This window comes from Oncorhynchus clarkii, chromosome 24, assembly GCF_045791955.1.
Source record: "Oncorhynchus clarkii lewisi isolate Uvic-CL-2024 chromosome 24, UVic_Ocla_1.0, whole genome shotgun sequence".
Taxonomy (NCBI): domain Eukaryota; kingdom Metazoa; phylum Chordata; class Actinopteri; order Salmoniformes; family Salmonidae; genus Oncorhynchus; species Oncorhynchus clarkii.
In genome coordinates, this window is record NC_092170.1 from 19,480,150 (window position 1) to 19,499,306 (window position 19,157).

General features: G+C 46.3%; 1 protein-coding gene across 7 annotated transcripts in view; it reads right to left on the reverse strand.

The window, feature by feature from the left end:
* The window catches only part of LOC139382312 (bridge-like lipid transfer protein family member 2), a 32,773-nt gene that overhangs the window by 6,359 nt on the left and 7,257 nt on the right, over positions 1-19,157 (reverse strand). For 2 of the 7 annotated variants that reach the window (XM_071126218.1, XM_071126219.1), the window contains exons 11-32: positions 18,985-19,121; positions 18,612-18,730; positions 17,920-18,134; positions 17,349-17,646; positions 16,965-17,170; positions 15,777-16,854; positions 14,684-14,875; positions 14,268-14,470; positions 14,034-14,152; positions 13,667-13,890; positions 13,143-13,333; positions 12,815-12,914; positions 12,382-12,581; positions 11,100-11,406; positions 8,028-8,185; positions 7,664-7,870; positions 6,977-7,076; positions 1,798-1,977; positions 1,390-1,511; positions 875-1,030; positions 519-640; positions 151-331 (exon numbers count right to left, since the gene is read on the reverse strand). In XM_071126218.1, the coding sequence (XP_070982319.1) occupies positions 151-331; positions 519-640; positions 875-1,030; positions 1,390-1,511; positions 1,798-1,977; positions 6,977-7,076; positions 7,664-7,870; positions 8,028-8,185; positions 11,100-11,406; positions 12,382-12,581; positions 12,815-12,914; positions 13,143-13,333; positions 13,667-13,890; positions 14,034-14,152; positions 14,268-14,470; positions 14,684-14,875; positions 15,777-16,854; positions 16,965-17,170; positions 17,349-17,646; positions 17,920-18,134; positions 18,612-18,730; positions 18,985-19,121 (4,815 nt within the window). Of the gene's footprint in view, positions 1-150; positions 332-518; positions 641-874; positions 1,031-1,389; positions 1,512-1,797; positions 1,978-6,976; positions 7,077-7,663; positions 7,871-8,027; positions 8,186-11,099; positions 11,407-12,381; positions 12,582-12,814; positions 12,915-13,142; positions 13,334-13,666; positions 13,891-14,033; positions 14,153-14,267; positions 14,471-14,683; positions 14,876-15,776; positions 16,855-16,964; positions 17,171-17,348; positions 17,647-17,919; positions 18,135-18,611; positions 18,767-18,984; positions 19,122-19,157 lie in introns of all 7 variants that reach the window. The other 5 variants (XM_071126217.1, XM_071126222.1, XM_071126216.1 and 2 more) reach the window with 3 other exon arrangements.

Genomic DNA, 19,157 nt, shown 5'->3' on the forward strand with positions numbered 1-19,157 from the left:
AAAGGCTAAACGGATCCTATTTCAGCACTCCTAATCTGAGACTTTTTGTGAATATGGGCCCAGCTCTCTAGCCAAAGCACAGTATCAAAAGAGTTATGGTCATCTCCTTGTTAGGACAGATCAGCAGTGTCCTCCCTGCCCCCTGCTCACCTTGCTGTACATGAACCTCTGCAGCTCCAGCTCAGCGATGCCCAGCTGTCCATCCTCCTCAGTGAGACACCAGCGGGCCTGGGCAAAGCAGATCTCTGTCCTGCGAACCACACTCACGTCCTCCGGCGGCTTACGCAGCTCCAGCTTATTGGTCCTCTGCAGCTGGAAGTCTTTAAAACATCTGGGAGCAGAGAGTGACATGCAGGGAAGAACACAGGAGAGGATGAGTCAGTATTCTTAGGAAGTATCTCAGAACTTCCCATGGCTGGCCGAGTAGTTTTCCTAGGCATTGAAAAGATGGTGTGGTGAAAGTGTTCGGTAGTTTGACTTGGCATTGAATGGTGTGTCTGTGGCGGTGTTGGGCTGACCTGATGAGGATGTTGAGCTCCTCACTCTTCATCTGCATGTCAGTCTTCTCCTGATTGAGCTGGTTCTGAAGCCTCACGTTGATCTCTGACAGCTCATCTCCTCTCAGATCCTCAGGCTGGGCCTGGAGGGGTCACACCACACAGGTCAAATATACTCAAGTAGATATTTCAGTGCTTTGGGGTTCGTAACTCAGGGATGTGTTTTAATCCCTCTCTAGATTAGAATTGGATGAAGTAAACTAGGAATTACCTTCACCTTTGGTTTTCACCTCACAAGTAACAGTGCTGAAATCAGCCATTGCCTCGCCACACAGGGCCTATGAGAAGAGTGTGAGTCAGTCCGTCCAATGGCTCACCCTGATATTGGAGTAGATCTGTTTCTCCAGGCGTCTGATCTGGGCCACGTGCTGCCTTACGGCCTCCTGCAGGTGTAGAATGCTGCTGCGCTGCTCCTCTGGGTTACTGGAGATCTCCAGCTGGAAACGCACACGCTGCTTCTTCTCACTGTGCTCCTGAGGACAGAGCCCACACACAACATGGTCAGAGGGTAGGACACGAGGCATCCCAAATGGCGCTATTCCCCCTTTTGCCTATTTAGAACCCTGGTCAAAAGTAATGCACTACATAGGGAATATCATGCCATTTGGGACGCATAAGGGACTTGTACAGTGCAGAGACCTCAGCTATCATACAGTAGGGGTGAATCCGAACTTCCACTCAAGTACAATTTTCACTTAGTCTCCCACTGACCTCAATACATGACTAAGTGAAAATTCGACTTAAGTAGAAGTTAGTAATTTCTCCGTATACAGTTGCATATGCTATAGGACAAAACACTGCCTAGTCAGATGTTGAGGCATCTCGTTGTTACCTTGCGTTTGGGCTCAACGTGCAGCAGTAGGTTGTTGACGATGTCCAGGATCATAGCATACTGCACAGGGTTGGTGGAGATCTCCAGGTCATGGTGAATGAGGGTGAAGGTGTCCACAGCCCCTGATAGTGAAGTGGGGGGAAAGACACTAAGTCGAAAGGCTCAAGCCTTTACACTGAATAACACTACAGCAACATTGTCAGCATGTTCTGACACTGTATTTGAGGATGTCGGCTGACTCACAGAATTAAATAGAACATAATGGACTTTGGCATCCAAAAAACAGGATTCAATTCAGGAAAAAGTTGATTATAGAAACTGATTAAAAAAATGGTGAAATGTTGTATCAAATGTTGTATCAAATGTTGTATAAAATAGTGCATATATGAGCTCTATGGGGTGCCTTACCAGCTTGTTTTTTCAGCAGGTCTTCCTTCTCGTTGCGCCGTATCTCTGGGGGTTTGATCTGCGTGGCCAGCTCAGGGTCGATGTCGTGGCTGTAGCCGATGTAATACATGCGACAGCTGCAACGAGAGATGATACGCTGGACCTGCTGGGTGTCATTCACCTGGGCCGGCTGGTTCCAGTCTGGATTCAAAGAGAACAGAGAGGAAGTGTTACATTTACCTTGACACATAAGTTAAAGGGTAAATATACCACTTTAAAAAGTCTTAAGTGCCACGATGTTAACTACAGAACATAAACACTTTCAGTTTACAGATAGTGTATTCGGAAAGTATTTAACAAAATGTGGAAAAAGTCACGGGGTTTATGTTACAGCCTTGTTCTAAAATGGATTAAATCGATGTTTTCCCTCATCAATCTACTTCCGGCGCCGACAGAGATGGCCGCCTCGCTTCGCGTTCCTAGGAAACGATGCAGTTTTTTGTTTTTTTACGTGTTATTTCTTACATTAGTACCCCAGGTCATCTTAGGTTTCATCACATACAGTCGAGAAGAACTACTGAATATAAGATCAGCGTCAACTCACCATCAGTATGACCAAGAATACGCTTTTCGCGACGCGGATCCTGTGCTCTGCCTTACAAACAGGACAACGGAGTGGATCCCATGCAGCGACCCAAAAATCGACTCCGAAAAAGAGGGAAACGAGGCGGTCTTCTGGTCAGACTCCGGAGACGGGCACACCGTGCACCATTCCCTAGCATTCTTCTTGCCAATGTCCAGTCTCTTGACAACAAGGTTGATGAAATCCGAGCAAGGGTAGCATTCCAGAGGGACATCAGAGACTGTAACGTTCTTTGCTTCACGGAAACGTGGCTTACTGGAGAGACGCTATCCGAAGCGGTGCAGCCAACAGGTTTCTCCACGCATCGCGCAGACAGGAAAAAACATCTTTCTGGTAAAAAGAGGGGCGGGGGCGTATGCCTTATGACTAACGTGACATGGTGTGATGAAAGAAACATACAGGAACTCAAATCCTTCTGTTCACCTGATTTAGAATTCCTCACAATCAAATGTAGACCGCATTATCTACCAAGAGAATTCTCTTCGATTATAATCACAGCCGTATATATCCCCCCCCAAGTAGACACATCGTTGGCTCTGAATGAACTTTATTTGACTCTTTGCAAACTGGAAACCATTTATCCGGAGGCTGCATTCATTGTAGCTGGGGATTTTAACAAGGCTAATCTGAAAACAAGACTCCCCAAATTTTATCAGCATATCGATTGCGCAACCAGGGGTGGAAAGACCTTGGATCATTGTTACTCTAACTTCCGCGACGCATATAAGGCCCTGCCCCGCCCCCCTTTCGGAAAAGCTGACCACGACTCCATTTTGTTGATCCCTGCCTACAGACAGAAACTAAAACAAGAGGCTCCCACGCTGAGGTCTGTCCAACGCTGGTCCGACCAAGCTGACTCCACACTCCAAGACTGCTTCCATCACGTGGACTGGGACATGTTTCGTATTGCGTCAGACAACAACATTGACGAATACGCTGATTCGGTGTGCGAGTTCATTAGAACGTGCGTTGAAGATGTCGTTCCCATAGCAACGATTAAAACATTCCCTAACCAGAAACCGTGGATTGATGGCAGCATTCGTGTGAAACTGAAAGCGCGAACCACTGCTTTTAATCAGGGCAAGGTGTCTGGTAACATGACCGAATACAAACAGTGCAGCTATTCCCTCCGCAAGGCTATCAAACAAGCTAAGCGTCAGTACAGAGACAAAGTAGAATCTCAATTCAACGGCTCAGACACAAGAGGCATGTGGCAGGGTCTACAGTCAATCACGGACTACAGGAAGAAATCCAGCCCAGTCACGGACCAGGATGTCCTGCTCCCAGGCAGACTAAATAACTTTTTTGCCCGCTTTGAGGACAATACAGTGCCACTGACACGGCCTGCAACGAAAACTTGCGGTCTCTCCTTCACTGCAGCCGAGGTGAGTAAGACATTTAAACGTGTTAACCCTCGCAAGGCTGCAGGCCCAGACGGCATCCCCAGCCGCGCCCTCAGAGCATGCGCAGACCAGCTGGCCGGTGTGTTTACGGACATATTCAATCAATCCCTATACCAGTCTGCTGTTCCCACATGCTTCAAGAGGGCCACCATTGTTCCTGTTCCCAAGAAAGCTAAGGTAACTGAGCTAAACGACTACCGCCCCGTAGCACTCACTTCCGTCATCATGAAGTGCTTTGAGAGACTAGTCAAGGACCATATCACCTCCACCCTACCTGACACCCTAGACCCACTCCAATTTGCTTACCACCCAAATAGGTCCACAGACGATGCAATCTCAACCACACTGCACACTGTCCTAACCCATCTGGACAAGAGGAATACCTATGTGAGAATGCTGTTCATTGACTACAGCTCGGCATTCAACACCATAGTACCCTCCAAGCTCGTCATCAAGCTCGAGACCCTGGGTCTTGACCCCGCCCTGTGCAACTGGGTACTGGACTTCCTGACGGGCCGCCCCCAGGTGGTGAGGGTAGGCAACAACATCTCCTCCCCGCTGATCCTCAACACTGGGGCCCCACAAGGGTGCGTTCTGAGCCCTCTCCTGTACTCCCTGTTCACCCACGACTGCGTGGCCACGCACGCCTCCAACTCAATCATCAAGTTTGCGGACGACACAACAGTGGTAGGCTTGATTACCAACAACGACGAGACGGCCTACAGGGAGGAGGTGAGGGCCCTCGGAGTGTGGTGTCAGGAAAATAACCTCACACTCAACGTCAACAAAACTAAGGAGATGATTGTGGACTTCAGGAAACAGCAGAGGGAACACCCCCCTATCCACATCGATGGAACAGTAGTGGAGAGGGTAGCAAGTTTTAAGTTCCTCGGCATACACATCACAGACAAACTGAATTGGTCCACTCACACAGACAGCATTGTGAAGAAGGCGCAGCAGCGCCTCTTCAACCTCAGGAGGCTGAAGAAATTCGGCTTGTCACCAAAAGCACTCACAAACTTCTACAGATGCACAATCGAGAGCATCCTGGCGGGCTGTATCACCGCCTGGTACGGCAACTGCTCCGCCCTCAACCGTAAGGCTCTCCAGAGGGTAGTGAGGTCTGCACAACGCATCACCGGGGGCAAACTACCTGCCCTCCAGGACACCTACACCACCCGATGTCACAGGAAGGCCATAAAGATCATCAAGGACATCAACCACCTGAGCCACTGCCTGTTCACCCCGCTATCATCCAGAAGGCGAGGTCAGTACAGGTGCATCAAAGCTGGGACCGAGAGACTGAAAAACAGCTTCTATCTCAAGGCTATCAGACTGTTAAACAGCCACCACTAACATTGAGTGGCTGCTGCCAACACACTGACACTGACTCAACTCCAGCCACTTTAATAATGGGAATTGATGGGAAATGATGTAAATATATCACTAGCCACTTTAAACAATGCTACCTTATATAATGTTACTTACCCTACATTATTCATCTCATATGCATACGTATATACTGTACTCTATATCATCGACTGTATCCTTATGTAATACATGTATCACTAGCCACTTTAACTATGCCACTTTGTTTACATACTCATCTCATATGTATATACTGTACTCGATACAATCTACTGTATCTGCCTATGCTGCTCTGTACCATCACTCATTCATATATCCTTATGTACATATTCTTTATCCCCTCACACTGTGTACAAGACAGTAGTTTTGGAATTGTTAGTTAGATTACTTGTTGGTTATTACTGCATTGTCGGAACTAGAAGCACAAGCATTTCGCTACACTCGCATTAACATCTGCTAACCATGTGTATGTGACAAATAAAATTTGATTTGATTTGATTTGACAATACCAAAGCAAAAACAAGTTTTTAGAAATGTTAGCAACTTTATAAAAAAAAATACAAATTTGAAATATCACATTTACATAAGTCTTCAGACCCTTTACTCAGTACTTTGTTGAAGAACCTTTGACAGTTATTATAGCCTCAAGTCTTCTGAGGTATGACGCTACAAGCTTGGCACATCTGTATATGGGGAGTTTCTCCCATTCTTCTCAAGCTCTGTCAAGTTGCATGGGGAGCGTCGCTGCACAGCTATTTTCAGGTCTCTCCAGAGATGTTCCTGCCGCTGAAAAACATCACCCACAGCATGATGCTGCCACCCCCATGCTTCACCATAGGGATGGTGCCAGGTTTCTTCCAGACGTGATGCTTGGCATTCAGGCCAAAGAGTTCAATCTTGGTTTCATTAGACCAGAATCGTGTTTCTCATGGTTTGAGAGTCCTTTAAGTACCTTTTGGCAAACTCCAAGTGGGCTACCATGTGCCTTTTACTGAGGAATGGCTTCTGTCAGGCCACTCTACCATAAAGGCCTAATTAGTGGAGTACTGCAGAGATAGCTGTTCTTCTGGAAGGTTCTCCCATCTCCACAGAGGAACTCTGGAGCTCTGTCAAAGTGACCATTGGGTTCTTGGTCACTTGCCTGACCAAGGCCTTTCTCCCCTGATTGCTCAGTTTGGCCGGGCAGTCAGCTCTAGGTAGAGTCTTGGTGGTTCCAAACTTCTTCCGTTTAAGAATGATGGAGGCCACTGTGTTCTGGGGGACCTTCAATGCTACAGACATTTTTTGGTACCCTTCCCCAGATTTGTGCCTCGAAACAATTGAATTTACCACAGGTGGACTCCAATCAAGTTGTAGAAACATCTCAAGGATGATCAACGGAAACAGGATGCACATGAGCTCAATTTTGAGTCTCATAGCAAAGGGTATGTTTAGTTATGTTAAAGGTATGTTTTTTTAAATACATTTGCACAAAAAAAAAAAAAAAAAAAACTTTTCTCTGTCATTATGGGATATTGTGTGTGGATTGAGATATTTTTTTATTTCATCCATTTTAGAATAAGGCTGTAACGTGACAAAACGTGGACAACAAAATCAAGGGGTCTGAATACTTTCCGAATGCACTCTATGTAGACACTGGCATGGTGCTGGAGATAATAATATATATATTTTTTAAATATGGAATTTCACTTTAAGGAAAGATTCACATCAAGATGAGATTTTCAGCTTTGAAGGGCCAGGGTTTAAACATGTAATGAAGTAGGGTATGTGCGAAGAGCAGCAGTACCTGTTGTGGTGCTGACCATGCCTCCAACAGCCTGGCCACTCTCCATCAGCTCCAGCACTGAGTCCAGGTGACGCTGCCTGTGCTCCTCAATGTTTTTCACCTGCAGAAACACCATGCACAACCAAGGCAAAGACACACGGTCAAAGCTGTGACAGCACCCTGAATCTGAAAGATACAAATATGCTCTCTACTATGCACCTACTATAAAAATACTCTGTCGTGCAACTTGGACTTGAGCCCGAATGTAAACCATACACAACACATCATCATTCAACGCTACAGATGATCATTTATGGTAGTTCTTGTTAAAGCTTTTGGGTGACCTGACCAAATTCACATGGAAAAGTGAGCGTTTTTGATCTGTCACTCATTGAAAGAAAGTCTAAGAAGCGGTAGATCTGTTCTATGCGCGCCATTTCAATGCTTCCCTTTTCTTAAGCTCCATTTTTGCGTCTTTTCCTTTTGTTGTTTTGTACACCAGCTTCAAACAGCTGAAAATACAATATTTTTGATTATGGAAAAGATTGTACCACCTACACCGCTGGGATCTATGATTCTCTACACTATACTTGCTTTATCACAAACTGAAATTAGAAACTATTTGAATTTTAGCAACCAGGAAATGGCGGAGTGATTTCTGGATAGTGCATCTTTAAGAGCCTGTTAATAATGCTTTCACTGGCCCACCTCAAGCCACAACTGCCAGTCCTCCTGCTCTGAGGGGTTGGGCTCCATGGTGGCAAAGTACTGCATGCCGTCAAGCAGACAGGTCCAGGTGGTCTTCTGCTTGAGGGTGTCGCTGTACCAGGCCGGGTGGTGCTCACACTGCAGCAGCTGAGCCTTGGCAGCAGACACCAGCACGCAGCCAGCTGTCTCTGTGCCACGCAGCATCATCTACAGACAGACAGCAGAGCAGGATTATAACTTTGGGTCCTGTTAGCAAACATTGTTACATTTGGGGGCAAATAAAAGTGTAATTGGCCCACTGGGTTTTACAATCCTAATCTGATTTGCCATGAACCTAAACTCCCAGACTAGTTGTCAGTTGTACCTGACAGTTGACCAGCTCGATGAACCAGTTGCGGTTGTAGACGTCGTCTGTCTGGCAGGCAGCGATGCCACACAGTTGATCACTCACACCAGAGTCCTCCTCTGAGAACACCACAAACTTATCAGTCTCCTCAATCAGCTTCTGCAGCATGGACGTCCCTGCAGAGTGAAGAGGAAGGAAGAGTTGAAGAAACAGTCAGTAAATTATATTCAAAGACGCTTTATGTGGCCTGGCTGGCCTAGCAGTAATACTGCAGCCTCTAACATACATACACTACACGACCAAAAGTATGTGGACACCTGCTCGTCGAACATCTCATTCCAAAATCATGGGCATTAATATGGAGTTGGTCTACCCTTTGCTGCTATAATAGCCCCCACTCTTCTGGGAAGGCTTTCCACTAGATTGAAACATAGCTGCTGGGACTTGTTTCCATTCAGCCACAAGAGCATTAGTGATGCTGCGCGATTAGGCCTACCTCGCAGTCGCCGTTCCAATTCATCCCATCTCGATGGGGTTGAGGTCAGAGCTCTGTACAGGCCAGCCATGTTTTTCCCACAACAATCTGAATGTACCATTTCTGTATGGACCTCGCTTTGTGCACGGGTAAAACAGAAAAGGGCCTTCCCTAAACAGTTGCCATAAAGTTGGACGCACAGAATCGTCTAGAATGTCATTGTATTCTATAGCGTTAATATTTCCCTTCACTGGAACTAAGGGGCCTAGCCGGAACCATGAAAAACAGCACCAGACCATTATTTCTCCTCCACCAAACTTTACAGTTGGCAATATGCATTGGGGCAGGTAGCTTTCACCTAGCATCCGCCAAACTCAGATTCGACCATTGGACTGCTAGATGGTGAAGCGTGATTCAGCACTCTAGAGAAAGCCTTTCCACTGCTCCAGAGTCCAATGGCGGCGAGCATTACACCACTCCAGCCAACGCTTGTCATTGTGCATGGTGATCTCAGGCTTTTGTTGCTCCTAGACTTTTCCACTTCACAATAACAGCACTTATAGTTGACTGGGGCAGCTCAAGCAGGACAGAAATCTGACAAACTGACTTATTGGAAAGATGGCATCCTATGACGGTGCCACGTTGAAAGTCGCCGAGCTCTCAGTAAGGGCAATCTATTGCCAATGTTTGTCTATGGAGATTGCATGGCAGTGTGCTCAATTTTATACACCTGTCAGCAACGTGTGTGGCTGAAATCGTCAAATCCAATCATTTGAAGGGGTGTCCACATACACTATACAGTATATACAAAAGTATCTACAGTGTTGACATGGGTTGGAAACCGGCCTAGTGGCCTTTGACACATCATCCCTCTTTCTTTCCACACTGTCATCCTCTATCACTATCTGTTCAACACAATCTGAAAATACCTTCAAAATATACAGTGCCTTGCGAAAGTATTCGGCCCCCTTGAACTTTGCGACCTTTTGCCACATTTCAGGCTTCAAACATAAAGATATAAAACTGTATTTTTTTGTGAAGAATCAACAACAAGTGGGACACAATCATGAAGTGGAACGACATTTATTGGATATTTCAAACTTTTTTAACAAATCAAACTGAAAAATTGGGCGTGCAAAATTATTCAGCCCCCTTAAGTTAATACTTTGTAGCGCCACCTTTTGCTGCGATTACAGCTGTAAGTCGCTTGGGGTATGTCTCTATCAGTTTTGCACATCGAGAGACTGAAATTTTTTCCCATTCCTCCTTGCAAAACAGCTCGAGCTCCGAGGTTGGATGGAGAGCATTTGTGAACAGCAGTTTTCAGTTCTTTCCACAGATTCTCGATTGGATTCAGGTCTGGACTTTGACTTGGCCATTCTAACACCTGGATATGTTTATTTTTGAACCATTCCATTGTAGATTTTGCTTTATGTTTTGGATCATTGTCTTGTTGGAAAACAAATCTCCGTCCCAGCCTCAGGTCTTTTGCAGACTCCATCAGGTTTTCTTCCAGAATGGTCCTGTATTTGGCTCCATCCATCTTCCCATCAATTTTAACCATCTTCCCTGTCCCTGCTGAAGAAAAGCAGGCCCAAAACATGATGCTGCCACCACCATGTTTGACAGTGGGGATGGTGTGTTCAGCTGTGTTGCTTTTACGCCAAACATAACGTTTTGCATTGTTGCCAAAAAGTTCAATTTTGGTTTCATCTGACCAGAGCACCTTCTTCCACATGTTTGGTGTGTCTCCCAGGTGGCTTGTAGCAAACTTTAAAACGACACTTTTTATGGATATCTTTAAGAAATGGCTTTCTTCTTGCCACTCTTCCATAAAGGCAAGATTTGTGCAATATACGACTGATTGTTGTCCTATGGACAGAGTCTCCCACCTCAGCTGTAGATCTCTGCAGTTCATCCAGAGTGATCATGGGCCTCTTGGCTGCATCTCTGATCAGTCTTCTCCTTGTATGAGCTGAAAGTTTAGAGGGACGGCCAGGTCTTGGTAGATTTGCAGTGGTCTGATACTTCTTCCATTTCAATATTATCGCTTGCACAGTGCTCCTTGGGATGTTTAAAGCTTGGGAAATCTTTTTGTATCCAAATCTGGCTTTAAACTTCTTCACAACAGTATCTCGGACCTGCCTGGTGTGTTCCTTGTTCTTCATGATGCTCTCTGCGCTTTTAACGGACCTCTGAGACTATCACAGTGCAGGTGCATTTATACGGAGACTTGATTACACACAGGTGGATTGTATTTATCATCATTAGTCATTTAGGTCAACATTGGATCATTCAGAGATCCTCACTGAACTTCTGGAGAGAGTTTGCTGCACTGAAAGTAAAGGGGCTGAATAATTTTGCACGCCCAATTTTTCAGGTTTTGATTTGTTAAAAAAGTTTGAAATATCCAATAAATGTTGTTCCACTTCATGATTGTGTCCCACTTGTTGTTGATTCTTCACAAAAAAATACAGTTTTATATCTTTATGTTTGAAGCCTGAAATGTGGCAAAAGGTCGCAAAGTTCAGGGGGCCGAATACTTTTGCAAGGCACTGTATATTTAAAAAGAAAATACCATAAAATACCATCAACTTAGGCTGCACTTCTCCTACCTTCGTGCTGGCTCTTCTCAGGGCGGCTGGTGCTGGGCATGGTTGGGGTGGAGGGGGCCGTGCTGGGGCCGCCGGAGTAGTTGGACAAAGAGCGCTTGAGCTTCTTGGCAGCTTGCAGTGTAGTGTCTATCCTCAGGCCCTTCAGAGCCTCTGTGGAGAGGTTCCTCTTGAGAACGGCTGCCTTCTTGTAGCCGTCGTACAGACCGAACGCTATGTTCCTGTTAGTGGTGGTCCAGGAGGCTCGCAGGTCAACCAGGCACAGCTTGTGGGTGTAGGGGGCATTCGCCTCATCTTTTGGGTTCCCCTCCTGTCACAATGAGAAACACCATCATTACACTTCAGGTTTTTACAAGAGATCATTTGTAGTTCTCCTTTTGACTGGAGAACTGCAAATGAAGGGTTGAGACACAGAGCCAGAACAAATATAATTAATTTAAACCTGACTACAATGGTTAAGAAGCTACTGTGTGCATCCCAACTTGCACCCTATTGGTCCTGGTCAAAAGTAGTCAATGACATAGGGAATAAGGTGCAAATGGAGACACAGCCTGTGCAATGAACTTTGGGGTGTATACCATGCCCTCCCCATCAGTTGCAGTTCGAGCTTGTGTGGCTTCCTGGGCGAACCCCCCCCCATAACAGTCAAAACTATATAAATATATACCAAAATAAGACTCATAAATATCAAAAAGTAACTAAGACAAATAGAAACAAATTGTAGTATATGAACACAAATAAAAAAGAGAATCATATTACACCATTACCCTATTGCTAACAAAAGACACAAATAAAACGTAAATTGCACAAATACAACACACTTAAAGAGAACATGATTATTACACTATTGCACTTCAAACAAGAGAAACACACACTAAATTGCTCAACTAAGTGCATTACTAATTGCATAAGTACAGTACAAAGTTAGAGGTGCGCTATTTGATAAGATTCCACCGTTCCACCTACCTCGGGCATCCAGCGGGGAGACCTGAGGTCAACCTACCCCCCCTCCCCATATCGTACTTCTAAGTGGGAGACCTTCCCAGGCAGTAGCCTACCTAGCTCATAAACTAGAATCATGGCTCCCACTCTGACAAGGATAATTGACCCACAGTCCCACACAGTGACATGACATCATTGACGTGACGTGCAAAAGAGCGATAGAAAACAGATTGCGCAAATGTCACCATTCCGAATTTGTTTTTTTTGTTGTGTGGGTGCCCTGTGACACCCCCGGCAAGATGCCGCCTATACCTAAATCCGCTACTGCTCCCCATTGTCTTACCTCCTCCATACGGTTGCTCTGGCGCTGGTAACTGAGGGAGGACAGGCCGAGCAGGTGGGTCTTCTTCACCTGGGCGTTGATCTGGTGGTCAGCCGTCTCGTCCCAGGTGGAGGCCATGAGGTGCACCGTCATCAGGGACAGCTCTGACACCATCTGGGTCACGTTCCACTCAGAGATCAGCCTCCTCATCACCGTGCCCGCTGAGAGAACAGACAGACAACACACACACACACAATTGAGTTAGACCAACAGACAGGCTGCTCAACAACTCAGTCTCAAATTATACCCAATTCCACATATAGTGCACTACATTATAGGGGAATAGGGTGTCATTTGAAAAGCAAACATTAAAATAAAAACCAATTAGACCATTGCTTGAGTGTGTAAATAGCTTGTGGCATTTCTATGCCCGTGTTGTGCCCTCTCTTCTTACCCTGTGGGATGAGTCTCTGAGCCCCTCTGGTGAAGACGTGGCCTTTGCTGCACTCCACCTGGATGCCCCTCTGCTGAGCGAAGGAGGCCCAGTAATGCACCTGGGGAGGAGACAAAGTACAATCTCAAATGTTAGCGCTCATTGGAGGTAACAAGACCATGCAACGGACAGCGCGCTCTGAAAACATGGAATCAGTAAAAATAGAACATATAAGAAGGTCTTTAAAAATGTCAATTTTATCCTATATTGACAAAGATTTGTCTGCTTTGAACATAAGCAGTGAGTGTATGAGTCCCAAATAGCACCCTAGTGTTAGTGATTTACTCACTTGTAGTTGAGGAAAGGCTGCTGTATAGGACATCTGTTTGTAGTGCTGGCCCAGCTTCTTTCGGATGGGTCTGAGGCTGTGGAAGATCTTGCCTCTGCAGATGGGTCTGGAAACGCTGGTCCAGGTGGCCCAGAAGTTCTGCATCCAGCGCAGGGTACTGCTGTACAGGAGGATTCTGGGCTGGCACGGCTCTGAGAGAGAGAAACAAATGCCTTCAATAAACAGACAGTCAACATTAGAGCTAATGATTTAAAGATGAATAACAAAACATTATCGCATGCAAACTAAATACAGAGACTTGATTTGACAAGCGTTCACGGTATCCCAAATGACACCCTATTACCTAAATGACTTACTTGACGGAGAGCCTGACTCATGGAACCTATGGGCACTGATCATAATTAGTGCATTATATAGGGAATAGGGTGCCATTTGGGATGCAAGCTCTGTGGAGAATTCCTCAGTGAACCTGGAAAAAAGCCAAGCCACACAGCTATCACAAGGTAACTGCTCAACCGCCTCACCGGTGCCACAGTGTTGGTTGAGGTCCATGGTGATGGAGAGGTTGAGGTTCTCTGAGCGGAAGGCTCTGAAGGAGTCGTGAGGTTGTCCTGATGTCACATCAGCTACATTCTCTGCACAGCAGAGCATTACAGCGTGATGGTCATGGGGGTTGCCATGACAAAGCCACTGGAGGTCAAGGGTCATGCACAGATTTGGCAGGTGCAGGAAACAGATGTCATCATACCTGAAAACAAGGAATATATATATATATATTTTTTAATCAAATTATGAACAATTTCATGAAACATGAAAATCTAAACATGTCACAGATGAGGCCGGTAGCAGAATTTCTGATATTTGAAAGCCAGATTTCAGTCTGCCACCTACTTGGAGGCTGTCCTGACGTTGACATCCATGTCACCTTTGAAGACAAACTGCCCAGGAGTCCACTCGTAGTTGACCTTGTTCCATTCCCAGTGCATGTTCTCTGTAGTGTTATAGGGGTCCTACAAAAGAGCAAAATTATGTCAAACAATTGCAGATAATCCTAATTCTCAGGCTAACATATTTTTCAGAGGCAGTAAGTGGCTAAGAAGTGTTGCTCAGACTCCGTGTTTTAACCTCCGTGGCCAGCTGATGGAGGTTGGCCTGTTCTATGTCCATGATCCAGCGTCCATGTACCAGCAGACGACTCTTGTCCCACCAGGCCAGAGGAGGGGAGGGGTCAACCGTGGGTTTGGTCAGCAGATCAACCACCTGGCCAATCAGGGTCCAAGCTGGGTCCCAGCAAGGCCCCCACACTATAGTGTACAAGGATATATTGGCTGCATGGAGAGAAAAGGAGATGGGAAAATAATAGTTAAGAGTTGAATTTGCACAACTGCCAGTATATGTTTAGAGATTAGATGACACTACATCAAACAAATTCATACAAAGTTATATGATCGTCCGCTATGTGTCTATTGCCTATTGTTGAAAATAAATACATAACATCACAAAAAAAATAGGATTGTGCTTCATTGAAACACTTTACTCACATTTAAAATCGCAGTAGAACTTGAGTGGTGGCATGTTCCTGTGGACGGTTATGTCGCCCCATGGCTGGCCAAGTGGCACAGTCTGCCTTCGGCGAGCCCGGCCCTGCCCGTCCTGCTCTGTCCCGATCAAGCGGCCTGACAGCTCCCAGTCCCGGATCTCAAACAAGTAACGAGGATAGTCCCGGATTCTCACTGTCACAGGGAGAGAAATAATAAAAAATGATATATGTATCACCTCTTCACTGTTGACGTTGAGACTGGTGTTTTGCGGGTACTATTTATTGAAGCTGCCAGCTGAGGACTTGTGAGAGGTCTGTTTCTCACACTAGACACTAATATCCGTTTGCTCAGTTGTGCACCAGGGCCTCCCACTCCTCTTTCTATTCTGGTTAGAGCCAGTTTGCACTGTTCTGTGAAGGGAGTAGTACACAGCGTTGTACGAGATCTTCAGATTCTTGGCCATTTTGAGCATGGAATAGCCTTCATTTCTCAGAACAAGAATAGACTGATGAGTTTCAGACGAAAGTTATTTGCTTCTGGCCATTTTGAGCCTGTAATCGAACCCTCAAATGCTGATGCTCCAGATACTCAACTAGTCTAAAGAAGGCCAGTTTTATTCTTTAATCAGAATAGTTTTCAGCTGTGCTAACATAATTGCAAAAGGGTTTTCTAATGATCAATTAGCCTTTTTAAAATGATAAAATTGGATTAGCGAACACAATGTGCCATTGGAACACAGGAGTGATGGATGCTGATAATGGGCCTCTGTAGATTATCCATAAATTAATCTTATATATATATATATATATATTTTTTTTAAATCACCCATTTCCAGCTACAATAGTAATTTACAACATTAACAATGTCTACACTGTATTTCTGATCAATTTGATGCTATTTTAAATGGACAAAGAAAGGTGCTATTCTTTCAAAAACAAGGACATTTCTAAGTGACCCCAAACTTTTGAACGGTAGTGTGTGTATATACAAATATAGTATAAATATTAATAATGAACATATGGAACAATGGTCAAATGTAGTGCACTATAAAAAGCAATAGAGTGCCATTTGGGACGCACAACCCATCACTCACCTAGGAAGGCAGTGAGGTTGAACGTGACTGCCCGGCACCACTGGACCACCAGGGGGAGCCCGTCTCTGGGGAAGGGGCTGACTCCGTCGATGTCCCTCAGATGCTCGCGGACGCGCTCCGGCCCATGGAAGGACTGGTCGGCCAGGGACACCAGCTCCAAGTCGGACACCGTCCAGGTCAGCAGAGACTTCCTCATGGGCGTGTTGGAGTAGAGGCGACGGGAGCGCTGGATGTAGATCTCTATGTGTTTGCGCTCTAGCGACGTATACAGCTCTTCTATCTTCCTGGCAGGCAGCAGTTCTCCGTGCTGCTTCCGTAGGTCAGCCACCTTCTTGTCCAGCAGCTGGAGCCTCTTGGAGCTCTCCTTGCTCTCATCCTTCATCAGCTCGTAGTTGTCCCTCAGCTTGATCTCGAAAACGTCATCCAGGAAGACGAAAGAGAACTGGCTGATCTTGAAGACCAGGTCTGGGGGCAGGCGCTGGGGGCCTGGGGTCTGACCAGGGCTGCTGTGCAAGGACTTGAGCCACTTCTGAACGCTGATGAACTTGTCAAAGGTGTTGGAGAAGTTGTACTGGTAGGGGAACTCCACAGCCAGGCAGGGGCAGGTGACCACCCAGGCACGATTGTGTCGGGTGGAGAGGAAGGGAAAGAGGTGGCGTTGGTCCAGGGCCTGATCAGGGTGCGTCTGGACCTCCAGGCCCTTGAAGGAGAATATGTCGTTGCCGTCGAAGTTGAGAAACATGTGGGGCGAGCGGACGTTCATGGAGCCGGAGTGAGTGGAGAGGGACAGGGCGTCTGTGTGCAGCAGGAGGCAGTTGTGCTCTGTCACCTGGGCTGTGAAGCGGGTTCTGCCCAGTTCTACACGCACAGACAGGTCCTTGACCGTACTGTGGGCTGGAGAAGTCTTAGTAGATCCACTCTCTGGAGGATCTGCTAAACTCTCGTCATTTCTTCTCTCTGTCAGGCCTAGAGAATCACACAGAGTATCCCAGCAACCCTGGCTCTCTGTCACGTGGTGATATAAAAACATGTGGTCTGATGGCGTCCACTGCACTGCCAGCTCCTCTTCACACTGGACCTGCACAAGGGAAGAGGACAAGGCATGTGAACTTATCTGAATAACACTGTCAATCAGGAAGAAGGAATAGGCCTGATGGACTGACGGTAGGAAGAGTAACTGTAAGCTACCTCCACGTTCCCGGTGGCGACGTGGTAGCAGATGGCCAGGGTGGAGAGGCTGAGGACAGGGTTGGGGGTTTGGGCTGAGGGACAGCAGGGCTCCATGGTCTCTGTGAGAGCCTTCACTACACATAGACGTACACCCTGGACAGACAATGTGGAGCTTTCCGCCGAGCCTTGGGCCTTCACTTTGTCCACCCGCAAAGACACAGCTCCTAACACAAGACAGGAGCCAATTACCATACAGAATGTAGGCCTAGCTGGAGATGGAGATTAAGGGTCCATCCACAATGGCACCCTATATAGTGCGCTAATTATGACCAGGGGCCATAATATAGGGGATAGGGTGCCGTTTGGGACGCATCCCTAAATAACACTTCCCATTTAACTTACCTGCTACATTAGAGAGTGTGAACACATTGACATCCTCCAGGTTACACTCAATCTTAAAATAAAAGGCGCCCTGACTGGGGGAGGTTGTCCCATCAACAAGGGCAGGAACAGGCACCACATCTGGCTGCTCTGAGGCCTCCAGCTTCCTGCCATTGGCCAGGTTACAGAGGGCCAATAGGCGGGACAGGCACAAGGCACAGGTCTCGGACACCTCCAGCTGTAGTCCCTTCAGATTGGATTCCACACTCACACTCTCAGAATGACTACTGGACTCGCTCTGGGGCTTGTTGAAGCTCCCCTGGGGGGACAGAGACAGCAAATATAAATAACGGCTGGTGTAGTATTGGTCAAATACTAAATCAGGGCTGTGATCATCAGGTCAACACAGTAAATTAGGAAAAGTATGTTATTAGCTTAGAGGTAGGTCAATTTCAATGATCTATGAATAGAGTGTAATTTCAGAAAAGTAGGATTTCCTGTAGCCTGATTTTGATTTTCTTCATCACAACATTGGAACTGAGGAAAAACCACAGGGAGTAGTAGTGAGTAACCCTAAATAGTTAATGCCTACCTTGTTGTATGCCTGCGTTACCTGCAGTGTAAGGGAGTCCAGGATGAGGGCTTCCCCCCACACATGTTTGCCAGGGGGGTGGGGGGCCTGCTGGATGTGGGACCCCTGGCCTACCCTCCACCAGAAGTGGTCCAGGGACAGAGCGAGGCGGCGGTGAACATTCTGGAACTTGAGGCTCTCTGCGTTTGTGCTGATGTCCAGGAGGTGCTGCATCTCTACATTATACATGACATATTCAGATCTACTGAAGATCACAAATCACATTACTATATTTTGGGATGCAATTTTAACTCAACTCACTATGTGTGATGATTCCCGTGGTGTAAAAGGATATTGCATTTAATTCCCATATTTTCAGGGATAAAGTAATTGTAGTTAATGTGTTACAGACTGACAAAAGCTGACTGCCTTACAAAAACACTGCTGATGACTTATCTAATCTATCAGGGCCGTATGTTTGGAAAGGGTTGATTCAACAGCACGCCAAGTACCATGATTAATCTCTTGAAACCGCTGCAATGTTGAACGCAGAATGAACTGAAGAAAAACACCCACTGCTCTCCATTAGCATTCCTGTCATTCCTCTCCAGGCAACACTAAACTTTGTGTTCCCACAACAACATGCTTGACCTTTAATGCAATGGGAGTATATTTTGACCATGGCCTGTGTGAGTATGTGTGTGGTGCTGTACCTGAGCTGACTGAGATGAAGCCCAGGGCGAAGGGAGGAGTGTCTCCCAGCTGGACAGAAACGTTGACATTGGACACAGAGGAGCTGATCATCACTGGGGCGTCCAGATGGGGGAAGTTCCTGTAGGACGGGAGGGTATGCAAATACTCCACTGGACTACACACCACAATACACCACCAGACACAACAGAAACATGAAGATGAAGACAGGACAGGAGTGTTAGTTGATTTCAGGTGGGCTCAAAATCAAAAGAAATCATGCTTTCTGGCCAGGTTAGTAATATATGTTGGATATTGTCTTTACATCCGTTTCAAGCAATGAACTGGTGTGCTTGACATTCTCCAGTCTGGTTTGTCAATTGAAAATGCTCATACCTCTTTCTATGAGCTTCTTTCCTATGAATAAGCTGTTTCCATGGAAACAGGTCTAGCCAATGGGAGAACTCCTGGTGACGGTAGTGGATGATGCAGGTGTTGACTGTGACTGACCCTGAAATGTCCACTGATGTCACCTGGGGACATGAGTGGGAGATGAGCAAGAGACTTCA